Source organism: Muntiacus reevesi, chromosome 1 (genome assembly GCF_963930625.1).
Source record: "Muntiacus reevesi chromosome 1, mMunRee1.1, whole genome shotgun sequence".
NCBI lineage: Eukaryota > Metazoa > Chordata > Mammalia > Artiodactyla > Cervidae > Muntiacus > Muntiacus reevesi.
This window is the reverse complement of record NC_089249.1, coordinates 181202661-181217371: the sequence shown is the minus strand read 5'-3', so window position 1 is coordinate 181217371 and position 14711 is coordinate 181202661. Positions and strand designations below refer to the sequence as shown.

Sequence of the window (14711 nt, the reverse complement as noted above, 5' to 3'; positions counted from 1 at the left end):
ATTTCAGTCTCTGCTTCCATCATTTCATAGCCTTCTCTTCTAACTCCTTTTGTGTCCTTCTTACAAGGACTGTTATGATTACACCAGATCCCTCTGATAATAATTCAGAATAATCGCTCCCCCCACTCAAAATCCTTCAACAGATCCTCAAAGTCCCATTTTTCATAGGTACAATGTTTACAGGTTTATTATTCAACCTACCATAACCATTAACTTACAAGTAATGTTTTAGTGAACATCTGTGAGCAGATATCCCTACCCAGTTGTGTGATTATTCCTTGTAGTAGAATCCTAGAAGTAGAAATGCAAAGTCATAGTGATGTACCTTTTACATTTTGACAGATTCTAAAACTACCCACTAAGCCTTGTACTATTTGTCACTCCCTTCAGCCCTTTCATAAAAAAATTGGTGTCTGCTTTCTTACATTTTGTGTTTGACTGGGATTCTCTTGGAAAATCTTACCTTCTTAGCATTTCCCTTTTGCACCTGTGTAGTACTTTAGTTCTAATTTTTTCTAGTCAATGGAACCCATCTGACAATATAGCTTAGAGATCTGTCTACCTGAATTCACTTAGGAGCTCCACCACGCGAACAGTAGTAGCTAGGAAAGATTTTGTAACCTTTCTGAACTGTTTCTTTATCTGCAAAATTATTTAATTATTGTGTCTTCCTAATAGAATATCTATGAAACTTAAATTGGCTACTGTATAGAAAGTTTCTATCATAGCGTCTAACATCTTTGTGACCCCATGGACTGTAGCCCACCAGGCTCCTCTGTCCATGGAATTCTCCAGGCAAGAATACTGGAGTAGGTAGCTATTGTCTTCTCCCAGGAATCTTTCTGACCAGGGATCCAACCCTGGTCTCCTGCACTGCAGGCTGATTCTCTACCATCTGAGCCACCAGGGAAGTCCATCAATAGACATTAACCAATATTATTTTTATTATTTGCTTTATGTCTCAGAAATTCCTTTTTATTTATGTCCTACTACTGATATTTCTCCTAGTTTTCCAGCACTGCTCTAAACGTACTCTGACTTTTTTCCTTTCATTTAATTTGGATTTTCAGTTGGAAGGAGGAGGTAAATGGACTCTGACAGATCCCAGGATGCAATATAAATTCCCTCTCGGCAGGAAATTTGCCCTTTTGTCCCATACCCTTGCAAACATGCCATGTGTCTTTGCTCCAAGTGGTTACTCGATAAATATTTGTTTGTTAGTTGCTGGGTGGTCCCAAAAGTAACATAAGTAGTTGCTTTGAAATGTTTAGGATCCTGAGACATTTTCAGGGTAGTTGCTGCACATCCCAGTGTCGCCTTCTTACCAAGTCTTCCGGGGAGAAGATGCTCCTGGGTAAACGGGAACGAATTTGCCGTTATAGGAGTCAGTGACGTTTGGGGACGTTGCTGTGGTCTTCAGCCGGGACGAGTGGTTGCACCTGGATGCTGCCCAGAGAAGCCTGTACCGGGAGGTGATGCTGGAGAACTACAGCGCCCTGGTCTCGCTGGGTAAGGAGGCTTGCCTGTCATGGAGAATCTGCTCTGGGAGGACTTTAGAGCTCTTTTGGAGGGTCAGAGTCTGAGGTTTCTGTCCTCTGCCCTGGAAAAGGACAAATCTCTGTAGAATTAAACGTGTACCTGTTTGTTTTGATACCCTTCATGCTGCTTTTTGTCCTCTGCCTTCCTCCCACCCCACCTCCTTAATAGTTCCCTCCTACTCCAATGATTGGAACCCAGTTTAGATTCTGAAAAACGCATAGGACTCCTATCTTCATGGCGTTCATTGACAGGGCCCCATATTGTTTCTGAACCAAGACCCACCTCCTGCTCCATCCCCGTGAAGGCCTCAGTCCCTCTCAAGAGAGCTTATTCTGCCTACCTTGCCTCTCTAGACTTGTCTTATCTGCCCTGTAGGTTCTGGTTTGTGAGTTTGGGGCTTGCTTTTCATGCCATCTGTTCAAACTCCATTTCCTTCCTGATGAGCAGGGATTCCATTATCAATCCCAAAGTTGATCTGCCAGTTGCAACAAGGAGAAGATCCCTGCATGGTGGAAAGAGAAATCCCTCAAGATGTCTGCCTTGGTGAGTAAGTGACGATGGGCACAAGTGTCTTTATACATAAGCAGGTTGTGAGGAGTGTTCGAAAACTATCCTGGAAATTCTGAGCCCTACTGAAATGCTCAGGACCACCTGACAAGACTCCTTGGTTGTAATGATTTTCTTTCATCAAGAAGGTCCTTGTCTTGACATTTTCCTTCTCATACCACTCCCTGCATTCTCTTTCCCTGCCCCCCCCCCTTTATTTTGCAGCCTCACTCACTTCCTTCTATCACCTCTTGATCTTCATGTTATTTATTTTTCCATCTGCATTTGCACATGTTCATGTCTGAAAGATTTTTTAACACTTTACACCTTCTGCCATATTTTGAATTTTTTAAATAATTTTTTCATGTCTTTTTTACCATCCACGTATTTCAAAGTATTATGAACATTCCTTTGTCTCTGATTTCTTATTTTCTTGGTGACTAGATTGTCATGTCCCACTATTATATATTTAATCAGCTGTTATTAACTTTACCATTGTAGCCTTTCTAGTCCAGGGATCAGCAAGCGAGTTTTTCCTGGTGGGCCACAGTGCATGGAGTCACAAAGAGCAGAACATGACTGATCACACAGCACCACCACCACCAGGTTGCACAGTGTAGCATTAAAGGTCATGGCTTGAATTTAGACATTCCAAATTTTGCCTTACCCTTACCACTACTTACATGCGCTATAGGAAAGTTACCTACCTTCTCTGAGCTTCTTTTTTCTCACTGATTTTCCATGCCACGAGCACAGTGATCTTTCTGAAACTCAGGTATTTGTCCTGTGCCTTAAGAGACTTCATTGTTTCTCCATTATCCATGGGTTAAAGAAAGATCCCTTAGTATGACATTAAACCTACATCCTAGCCTGTCTTCCTATTCCTTTATGGTCTTGTCAGTGGCCACTTCCTCTTCATCTCAGTGTTCTGGCTACATCTGCATACTCACTATCATTTGTGTGTTATTCCTTCAGCTTGAATCACCTCTTCTACCTTGTCCATTGGTAAACTATTTATCTTTCAAGATCCGTTTGTCCACCTAATATGCCGCTCTTATCTGTAGATTTTTCTTATCTTTCCTACTTTCCTCAGTTGTTTACTTGCTCAGTCATGTCCAACTCTTTGTGACACTGTGGACTGTAGCCTGCCAGGCTCTTCCGTCCGTGGAATTTTCCAGGCAAGAATAATAGAGTGGGTTGCCATTTCATACTCCAGGGCATCTTCACAACCCAGGGATTGAACGCTTGCATTTCCTGCATTGGCAGGCAGAGTCTTTACCACTGCACCACCTGGGAAGCCCTCCTGCTTCCCAGTCAGCATTAATTGTTCCATCATTCATACAGCACTTTCTACGTAGAGTACATTCATTATTGTATCTATCACAATGAATTGTAGTTACGTTTGTTAATTATTTTTCTAATAAGATTATGCGTATCTAAGGGAGAGGCCAGATCTTTGAATTCTGTTCCTCAAGCATCTGATATGTTAGATTTAGTAATATTTTTAAAAATTTTAAAATTCTGTCTTAATTTAATTAAATTACCTCTCTGATTAACTCAGTGCTAATGAGGCTCAAGTTACTCAATTCAGCCAGACCACTGCAACTACATTATTTTTCAATTCCATTCTGTCCTTTTTCTGATTCAAGCTGCCCATTTTACTAAATATAAACATTTTTGTCTTATTATTATCTAAGAATTTATAGCACCTTCTGTTATCTGTATTATTGTAAATTCTTCTACTAGTTATTTAGTTACTGTATATTTGGCCTTACTGTGCTTAATCAAAATTTTAACTAATTCCAACTCAAATTCCCTTTAGTCAATAAGCCTCCCCTAAATAGATGACTTTTAACAGGCCTTCTTTTTGACTCACAGTGTCTTCTTTTCTTTATCTGTTGAAATCCAACCCACCTCTATTGTCTGTCTTCCATTCTTTACCAATATTGTTGATATTTGTATCCTCATTTTCTGAACCTCAAATTTGAATTATGCAGTTGAGTCTTCTCAGATCATGAAGAAATGAACTGTTACTGTTTGACCATTTATTTTTTTCCTATTATTATTGCTAATTATTCAGTATTTGTTCAATAAATGACTGAGTCTCAGGAGTCCAGTAAGAGAGGAGAGGCCTCTTTTCATTTTCAAGGTTACCTGCCCTTCATAATAATTTTTCCAACTTGGTCACTCTGCTCATTCATTCTTTATTTTTTTACCTAAGACATTCTAATTGTGTACTTGTCTTGTACACATCATAAGACATAGCTACTGCTCTCCTTGAACAAATAACTTTGAATTATTTTCACAAACTTTATATATGTAAGTTAAGTGATTGAATGTTTTGAAAATATGTTTTGAAATTTGAAGAAAGAGGTGGATTATTTAGGCTTAAATAATTGAGTTTTTGTAAAGAAATAAGATTAGAGTAGTAGGGTAAGTTTCTAAATGGACAGGGAAGATCATATTGTGAGAAAGAGTAAAAAGAGAGAAGGTACCTGGTTGATCCTTGAAAATCTAAACTGCTAGCTTTCGCATGGATATCATTAAGAAAGATCTATATTCTTATACAAATTTATAGCCTATATTTCTTATTCTTATTTAATTTCAATAAAATATTTTTATTACTAAAACCAGATGAATTTTATTAACATAGATAGTCTATATTTTATTTAATTTGTATAGTTTATTTAAGTACATACAGTTACCTAATTAGTGATCTAACTTTAATCTATTTTCAATCTTGGATTGATAAAAGTAAGCCAGGTTTTAACTCAGAGTTTCTTAGAATCAGCTCAAGCTAAATCTTTTCACTTTTTTTTTTTCATTTATTTTTATTAGTTGGAGGCTAATTACTTTACAATATTGTAGTGGGTTTTGTCATACATTGACATGAATCAGCCATGGAGTTACATGTATTCCCCATCCTGATCTCAGATCTGAGCTTGGAGCTTGGGCATACTTCAGAGCTTCACATCTCTTGTAGACTTTTGTTAGTCTCAAAAGATCCCTGCCTTTACTTCTCTCAGGTGGCAAAATCTTTGTTGTCACTGTTAATTTGTCCACTATATTCTCCCACACTACTCTTGTTTACTTCTCCTTCCATTCTACCCTGTTTTTCTCTAGATTCAAGTTCATATTTGAAATTATATGGTATCAAACTCTCTTCTAGCAGAGAAGCCATGATTCTGATTTATTCCAGGTTTTAAGACATGGCCTGAAATAGAAGCATTGCCTTGCAAACAGGACATTTCTACAGGAGAAACATCTCAAGGAATAATAATGAAAAACTCCATTAAGTTGGACATCAAGTATGGAGAAGCTTTGGAATTTGAGGGCAGGACACAACAAGAGCAACAGAAAAAAACTCTCAGGCAAATGGTAGCCTCACAGAAGAAAACCATCAGTGGAGCTGGAAACCAGACAAGTCTTGAATTAGGGAAAGGCTTATTTAGAAATACAGTTCTTATTAGACGACAAAATGTTCCTATGGAAAGAGTACCCAGTATATATTATACTTTTGGGAGAGATTTTAAACAGAATATTGATCTAATGAGATGTTTCCAGATTTACCCAGGAGAAAAACCTCATATTTACAATGAATGTGAAAAAAGCTTCAATCAGAGTCTTCATCTTTTTGAAGGCCAGAGAATTCATACTGGTGAGAAACCTTACAAATGTAATGAGTGTGGGAAGACCTTCAGCCACAGATCATCACTTCTTGCCCATCAGAGAATTCATACTGGAGAGAAACCTTACAGATGTAATCAATGTGAGAAAGCATTTAGTAGCAGTTCAACCCTTATCAAACATTTGAGAGTGCATACTGGAGAGAAACCCTATCAGTGTAAGGACTGTGGTAAAGCTTTTAGCCAGTGTTCCACCCTCACTGTACATCAGAGGATTCATACTGGAGAAAAACTCTATAAATGTGGAGAATGTGAGAAGGCCTTCAATTGTAGAGCAAAGCTTCATAGACACCAACAAATCCATACAGGTGAGAAACCCTATAAATGTCGTGAATGTGGGAAAAGTTACAGCCAGTTTACATCTCTGGTTGAACATCAGAGGCTTCATACTGGAGAACAGCTGTGTAAATGCTTGGAATGTGGGAGAAATTTCACTCGCATCTCAACCTTTATTGAACATCAGCGGATTCATACTGGACAAAAACCATATCAATGTAATGAATGTGGGAAAGCCTTCAACCAGTATTCATCCTTTAATGACCATCGGAAAATTCATACTGGAGAAAAACTTTACACATGTGGAGAATGTGGGAAAGCCTTTGGTTGCAAATCTAACCTTTATAGGCATCAGAGAATCCATACTGGAGAGAAACCATATCGGTGTAATCAGTGTGGAAAAGCTTTCAGCCAGTATTCATTCTTAACTGAACATGAGAGAATCCATACTGGAGAGAAACTCTATAAATGTATGGAATGTGGGAAAGCCTACAGTTACAGATCAAACCTTTGTAGACACAAAAAAGTTCACAATAAAGAAAAACTCTATAAATGGAAAGAATATGGGATCAGAGATTTCTTAGAGGAGATAAGCCCTATGACGTTTAATTCATCTCTGAAATAATTTAACGGTTCTCATTGGAGAATAATAAATAGGGCACAGGCTTCTGGTAGATCAAGCCTTTTTTTTACTTCTCTTAAAGAAAATATGCTAGTTATCACTAAGTAATGGTAAAAGTGACCAACGAATATTAAGAGCACTGCCTTGTCAAATTTTATAAGAACCAGTAAATTTAAGATTTCTAAAAACATAAAAATTTTAAATTCATAGAAAATTGTAAAAGACCTAACTTTGAAAACAATGGAATATAAGTTTTATTTCTTTCATTAGACTTTGTTGCCTAACAGTAAGTTTCAATATGAATTTTCTTTTAAAGGCAGTCACTGAGTTATTAATAATGTGAATAAGTGTGGGGCCTTATTTTCTAAAATGGCAGATAAATATAGGACATGCTCTCTTTCATAAAGAGAAGCTAAAGATAAAAAGAAATTCTTTAAATTTAGATTTTCACATGGAAATAATTAAGCTCACTTTTTGTGAACTGCCTCACCAGCAATTTATATTTATAAATATACATATATGTATATGTGTGTTAGTTGCTCAGTCATGTCTGACTCTTTGCGACCCTGTAGACTGTAGCTTGCCAGGCTCCTCTGTCCATGGAATTCTCCAGGCAAGAATACTGGAGTGGGTAGCCATTCCCTTCTCCAGAGGATCTTCCTGATCCCAGGATCAAACCTGGGTCTCTTGCTTTGCAAGCAGATTCTTTACTGTAGCCTGAGCCACCAGTGATAGACATAAATGTATGTATGTATTCATGTGTATATATACACAGAGAGAGAATTTTGGACTGTATTTTTTCAAAATTCTTTGATGATTAAAAAATTTGGTTTTATTAATTTAGAATCTAGTTTTGAAAATTAAAATTTTGCCCAATGGTGTCTCTTCCTTTTCTTTTCTTACTTCATTTCTTAATATGATATGATTCTACATTGCTGAACAGAGTCTTAGAGAAGTTGGTGTCAACTGAAGCAAGTGGAGAGACTATCATGCAAATACTGTCTTGTATGTTGCAAAAGGAATATATTTCCAGACTCTGATTATATACTTGGTAACTCATTAACACCAAGAGAGATTTTAATTTAATTAGTCTTTCATTTTAACTAATGAAGAAATTGAGCTTTTTAGTACAATTAAGACTAGAATCTAGATCTTCAGTTCTGGTTGTAATTATTATAGGTTAATTTACAACCTCAGGCCCCAAGAGTCCAAGTACCAAAGCTATTTGTTTTGTAAACTGGTTAGGCACAATTGCATTAATTTAATCTGTTTTATTTTTGTGTTTGATAATTCCCTCAATTTTAATCTTAATAATTGACTTAGTCATGTTTTCCTTTTTTCTTATGAGTCCTTAATTATAACTACTTTTATAGTAACTGTACTTAAATCCTAAAACCTAGCTATGGTCCAGATAGTGAAATTACATTTGGGTGTTTCACATATAAAATTGCCTTTTTGTTTATTTTTGTTACACATCTTTTAGGACTTCTTTTATGTAAAGTGATATATGAGTATTTTATTATTAAACATTCTAACTATTGGTATAAACTGGTTATCCAAACATGTTCCATGTTTTGCAGAAAGATTTCATTTTCCCCTGGGTCTACTTCCTTCAGTTTTATATTTACTTTCACAATGGGTGTCATTCAAAAGAACTGTTCTATTAATATGAAAATTAGCTAGAACCCTCTGAGACATCTAAACTGTATCCTGAGTTCAGAATTAAACTCAAGCATTCAGCATTTGACTTGTCTTAGCTCATTAGAAAGTGTTTTCTGGGGGATTCCCTGCTGTTCAAGTTTTTTAGAGCATGGTGTTTTCACTGCTGGGGCCCAAGTTCCTTCCCTGGTCAGGGAACTAAGATCCTTCAAGCTGGGTGTCATGGTCACAGAAAGCGGAGTGAGGTGGGGGGTATTTCTTACGTATTCAAGTATGTTTATAAGGAAAATGGGGCTTCCCAGGTGGCACTGGTGGTAAAGAACCTGCCTGCCAATGTTCCCTGAGTTCGATCCCTGGGTTGGGAAGATTCCCTGGAGAAGGGCTTGGCAACCCACTCCAGCATTCTTGCCTGGAGAATCTGATGGACAAAGGAGCCTGGTGGGTTACAGTCCATAGAGTCGCAAAGAGTCAGACTAAAGCAACTTAGCACTTAAGGAAAATGAAGCTTTTAGACCTCAGTTTTTAACATCATACAGAGCCATTTGCAAGATATTCTAGATAAAATCACATTTGATTACCCAATAGCAGTATCCACACATTATGCAGATTTTGTTCTCTAAATGCTATTCCTCACTAAAAGGAAGTAGGGCTCCTTGGAGAAATGGCTGATTCCATATGTTTGGAACAAAGAAAATATAAGATATGCCTGGAATACTTTTTTTGTGAAACAAAGAACTCAAAGACTAAAGGGATAATGTCAGAAGGATGTGAGGGCCAATTTAAAGGAGCCCCCACTGGTCAAATTTAGGACAATTTGAACATCAAAAAGAATAATCACAGTACTTGGTTATAACGTGCTAAATAAAATAAAATTATCCTATAAAGAAAAAACAGAGAAAAATAGAAAAGCTCTTTATATACTTATTTGGAGAATGTCATCTCTTCATTGTATGTGGAGTGATAGATTTAGAAAAATCACCATTTTACAACCCTTAATGTAATTAAATTAGGCACATTCAATGGATGGGAAAACCCTATTTTGTGAGAAAAAAATTAACAAGCATTATTTACACAGTGTCAAGATCACAGATACCAATGACAGAGGAAAGATATTCCTTTATAATGGAGAAATCTGGCTATTAAAGTGAGTTTCTCTACCAGTGGAACAAGCTGGCGTGTGACTCTTGATGAGATGCAATATAAAGTACACATGATCATCCTGTGATGTATTCTTGCCAAAAAAAAAAAAAAAATGGAACTCTAATTAAATCTCTTATCTAGACTTATCTTCCTGTTTATAAGAAATAGAAGGAATAGAGGAACAAACTGAATTACATAGTGAAGAATTAGACAAGTCTAGAGTTTGAGTTATTGTACAAGATAGCTTGTCTGGACTTTTCAAGAAACCAATATAATAAAACAAGGAGCGGAGTCATCTAGATTAAGAAACTTGAGATATAACCAAATGCAAAGTGTGATTCTTATTTGGCGTCTGATTCAGAAAATCAAAACAACTGTAAGACATTTAGGGGGACATGGGGAAATACAAGAATAGAATGGATATTAGGTGATGTAGTATGTTTAATTTTCCTAGAGGTATGATGTTTATGATAATGTTGAAGTATGAAGGACAGTACCCTTCTTCTTAGGAGATGCATGCCAAAGTTTTCAAATTTGAAGAGTCATGATGTTTGTAGCATATTTTAAAATAAATATGTAAAAAATTAGTCAGCTGTTGTGGAATCTTTGTGGAAGATATAGTATGTTCATTGGTCATTCTGTAAACTTCTGTGTGTTAAAAAATTTTAATAAAAAATTGAAGCAAAAATTTGATTGGAAAAGTGATGCGTATGAAGCTTCCAGTCAGTATTCTTCCTTTATACTCATAAACTTCTGGTTTGAGAGTTTATCCTATATGGATGTGATCATTGGAAATAACTTAACCATTGTTTGTTCTGGTTCCTATTATAGAATAAGCACACAACACCTTATATCTCCTACTAAATATGACTAAAAATCCTAGAGAATGCATGGAACAGTGGCCTGAGGATTCTGAAAAGTAATGAGGGTAGCAGCCAGATTTGGGAAGGAAACAAGATTTTTGAAATAAGACCAGCCTATTACTCTCAGGCATGTCTGTGCTGAGAACACTGGAGGTTGAGCAGACATCTAAACCTGTCAAAGAGGACAGCATTTATCTCTGGTCAGAGAACTGTTAGAAGAATCCTCATTGCTTTTCGTCTCTCACTGTTCGCTACTTGGACCTGGAGGTGGGTGTGTCCGTTAGGTGTGTAGCAGAGAGGAGAATCTGAAGCCTTGGTGTTTTAATCAGAAGACCAGAAGAGGAGTGGGCCCTGGGAGCTGGAGTGTGTCAGGCTGGTGACAGAAAAGGAAACTCAGGAAAGGAATTTCATGAGGTTGTGTATATAATCCCAGACTCATCCCTAATCTCAATCCAGAATCTCATAATATAATGTAGAACTGCACAAAGTGTAGAAATTAGGAAAATCTCAATAGTTCATAAGGAAAAAGACAACAGGCCCCAAGACAATATGCCCCAAGATGACACAAATGTTGGAATTATAAAAGTAGGCATTACAACAATGTTTCAAAATGTGACCATTCTTGAATGGAAACTTAAAAGTTCTCAGCAGGAAAATAGGTAATACATTAGAAGGAACCAAATGGAATTTTTAAAACTAAGAAATACAGCACAAAATATACAAAAGCAAAAATCACTGGACATACTTAGCAGCAGAATAGAGATGACAGAGAAAAGAGTCCGTAATGGAAGACAGACTGACACAGATCCAAAGTGAACTAGAAAGGAGGAAAAGACATGATCATATCAATGGATGCAGAAAATTTTTTGACAGTATTTATGATAAAAACTAAGAAAATCAGAAATAAAAGAGAAACTAACCTAATAAAGGGCATCTACCAAAACCCCACAACTAACATCCTGCTTAATGATGATCAGCTGAATGATGTTAAGGTCAGGGACAAGTCATGATGTCCACTCTGAACACTCCTAACCAATCCTTGCTAATGCAATCAGCCAAGAACAACAAGAACAAAAAAGGTACAAAGGTACAAAAAAACAAAAAAGGAAGAAATTAAATGGCCTCTGTTTAAAGATAACATGATTGTCCTCTTAGAAAAACCCAAGGAATCAACAAAAAAATCTCTTAGAACTAATGAGTTTAACAAGGTCAGAAGATATTAGATTAACATGCAAAAGTTTCTGCATTTGTGTACTAGCAGTGAACAGTCTGGCTTCCCTGGTGGCTCAGTGGTAAAGAATCTGCTTGACAATACAGGAGACAGATTTGATCCCTGGGTCAAGAAGATCCCCTGGAGAAGGAAATGGCTACCCACTCCAGTATTGTTAAATGGGAAATCCTGTGGACCGAGGAGCCTTGCAAGTGAGAGTCCATTGGGTCACAAAAGAGTCAGACATGGCTAAACAAGAAGAGAACAATTAGAAAATAAATCTAAGCCATATACACCATTTGCTGTACTCTGAAAAGTAAAAAGGAAGTGGAAATAAAGAAATACATAGCTACAAATGTGTAGGATCTCTATACTGCAAAAAAAGGCAACCAGGCTCCTCTGTCCTTGGGATTCTCTAGGTAAGAATACTGGAGTGGGTAGCCATTCCCTTCTCCAGGGCATCTTCCTGACCCAGGGAATCAAACCCAGGTCTCCTGCATTGCAGGCAGATTCCGTACCCTCAGAGAAGCACCATACAGCAAATTGCAAAATGTTAATGAATGATGTAAAAAAGATGAATTAAGGAGACATATGTTTACAAGTGAGAAGACAATATAGCTAGTATGCCAGTTCTCATCAATTTATTCTACAGATTTAACACAATTCCAGTAAAAATTTCATTAGGATTTTTTTTCTGTAGCTAGAAAAGCTGATTCTAAAATTTAGGTGGAAAAGCAAAGGAAGTTGGGTAGCCAAAACAGTTTTGAAAAAGGAGAATAAAGTTAAAATACTCAACTTTAAGCTACAGTAATAAAGACAGTGATATTGGTGAAGGAATAGATATATAGATTAATGGGATAGAAATTAAGGCCAGAAATAGGCTGGTTAAACAGATGGTGGTACATCCATATATTAGAATCAGTTCAGTTCAGTTGCTCAGTCATGTCTGACTCTTTACAATGGCATGTACTGTAGCACACCAGGCTTCCCTCTCCATCACCAATTCCCGGAGCTTCCTCAAACTCACATCCATCAGGACGCTGATGCCATCCAACCATCTCAACCTCAGTTGTCCCCTTCTCCTCCTGCCTTCAATCTTTCCCAGCATCAGGGTCTTTTTCAGTGAGTTGGCTCTTCCCATCAGGTGACCAAAGTATTGGAGCTTCAGCTTCACCATCAGTCCTTCCAATGGATATTCAGGACTGATTTCCTTTAGGATTGACTGGTTTGATCTTCTTGCTGTCCAAGGGACTCTCGAGTCTTCTCCAACACCATAGTTCAAAAGCATCAATTCCTCAGCACTCAGCTTTCATTATACTCCAAGTCTCACATTCATACATCACTACTGGAAAACCATAGCTTTAACTAGACAAAACTTTGTCAGCAAAGGAATGTCTCTGCTTTCTAATATGCTATCCAGGTTTGTGATAGATTTTCTTCCAAGGAGCAAGCATCTTAATTTCATGGCTGCAGTCACCATCTGCAGTGATTTTGGAGCCAAAGAAAATAAAGTCTGTCACTGTTTCCATTGATTTCCCCATCTATTTGCCATGAAGTGATGGGACCAGATGCCATGATCTTAGTTTTTTGAATGTGAAGTTTTAAGCCAGTTTTTCACTGTCCTCTTTCACTTTCATCACGAGACTCTTTAGTTCCTCTTCATTTTCTGCCATAAGGGTGGTGTCATCTGTGTATCTGAGGTTATTGATATTTCTCCCGGCATTCATGATTCCAGCTTGTGCTTCATCCAGCCTGGCATTTCGCATGATTTACTCTGCACATAAGTGAAATAAGCAGGGTAACAATATACAGCCTTGACGTACTCCTTTCCCAATTTGGAACCAGTCCATTGTTCCATGTCCAGTTCTAACTGTTGTTTCTTGACCTGCATACAGGTTTCTCAGGAGACAGGTAAGGTGCTCTGGTATCCCCATCTCTTTAAGAATTTTCCACAGTTTGTTGTGATCTAAACAATCAAAGACTTTGGCATAGTCAATAACACAGGAGTAGATATTTATCCAGAAATCTCTTGCTTTTTCTATGATCCATCAGACATTGGCAATTTGATCTCTGGTTCCTCTGCCTTTTCTAAATCCAACTTGAACATCTGGAAGTTCTTGGTTGAAGCCTGAGAACAGTTGAAGCCTGTCTTGGAGAATTTTGAGCATTACTTTGCTAGCATGTGAGATGAGTGTGATTGTGTGGTAGTTTGAACATTCTTTGGCGTTGTCTTTCTTTGGGATTGGAATGAAAATTGACCTTTACCAGTCCTGTGACCATTGCTGCATTTTCCAAATTTTCTGTCATATTTAGTGCATCACTTCCACAGCATCATCTTTTAGGATTTGAACTAGCTCAACTGGAATTCTATCACCTCCACTAGCTTTGTTCATAGTGATGTTTCCTAGGGTCCCCTTGTCCTTGCACTCTAGGATGTCTGGCTCCAGGTGAGTAATCACACCATTGGGGTTATCTGGGTCGTGAAGATCTTTTTTGTACAGTTCTTCTGTGTGTTCTTCCCACCTTTTCTTACTATCTTCTGCTTCTGTTAGGTCCATACCATTTCTGTCTTTTGTTGTGCCCATTTCTTTGCATGAAATGTTCCCTTGGTATCTCTATTTTCTTGAAGAGATCTCTAGTCTTTCCCATTCTGTTGTTTTCCTCTATTTCTTTGCATTGATCACTGAGGAAGGCTTTCTTATTTCTCCTTGCTATTATTTGGAACTCTGCATTCAGATGGGTATAGCTTTCCTTTTCTCCTTGCCTTTTGCTTTTCTTTTCTGCTATTTGTAAGGCCTCCTCAGACAACCATTTTGCCTTTTTGCATTTCTTTTTCTTGGGGATGGTTTTGATCACAGCCTTCTGAACAGTGTTACAAACCTCCGTCCATAGTTCTTCAGGCACTCTGTTTATCAGATCTAATCCCTTGAATCTATTTGTCACTTCTGTATAATCATAAGGGATTTGATTTAGATCATACCTGAATGGTCTCCCTATTCAGGTCTCCCTAAAAAGCAGTGGTTTTCCCTACTTTCTTCAATTTAAGTCTGAATTTGGCAATAAGGTGTTCATGGTCTGTGCCGCAGTCAGCTCCCAGTCTTGTTTTTACTGACTGTATAGAGCTTCTCCGTCTTTGGCCGCAAAGAATATAATCAATCTGATTTTGGTAT

General features: G+C 37.5%; 1 protein-coding gene across 6 annotated transcripts in view; it reads left to right on the top strand.

The window, feature by feature from the left end:
* Positions 1-14711, top strand: part of ZNF354C (zinc finger protein 354C) — a 99311-nt gene that overhangs the window by 71830 nt on the left and 12770 nt on the right. For 4 of the 6 annotated variants that reach the window (XM_065917311.1, XM_065917313.1, XM_065917312.1 and 1 more), the window contains exons 3-5: positions 1383-1509; positions 1987-2082; positions 5285-10160. In XM_065917311.1, coding sequence (XP_065773383.1) covers positions 1383-1509; positions 1987-2082; positions 5285-6672 — 1611 coding nt within the window. In that variant the 3' untranslated portion in view covers positions 6673-10160. Of the gene's footprint in view, positions 1-1382; positions 1510-1986; positions 2083-5284; positions 10161-14711 lie in introns of those variants that run through there. The other 2 variants (XR_010660834.1, XM_065917314.1) reach the window with 2 other exon arrangements.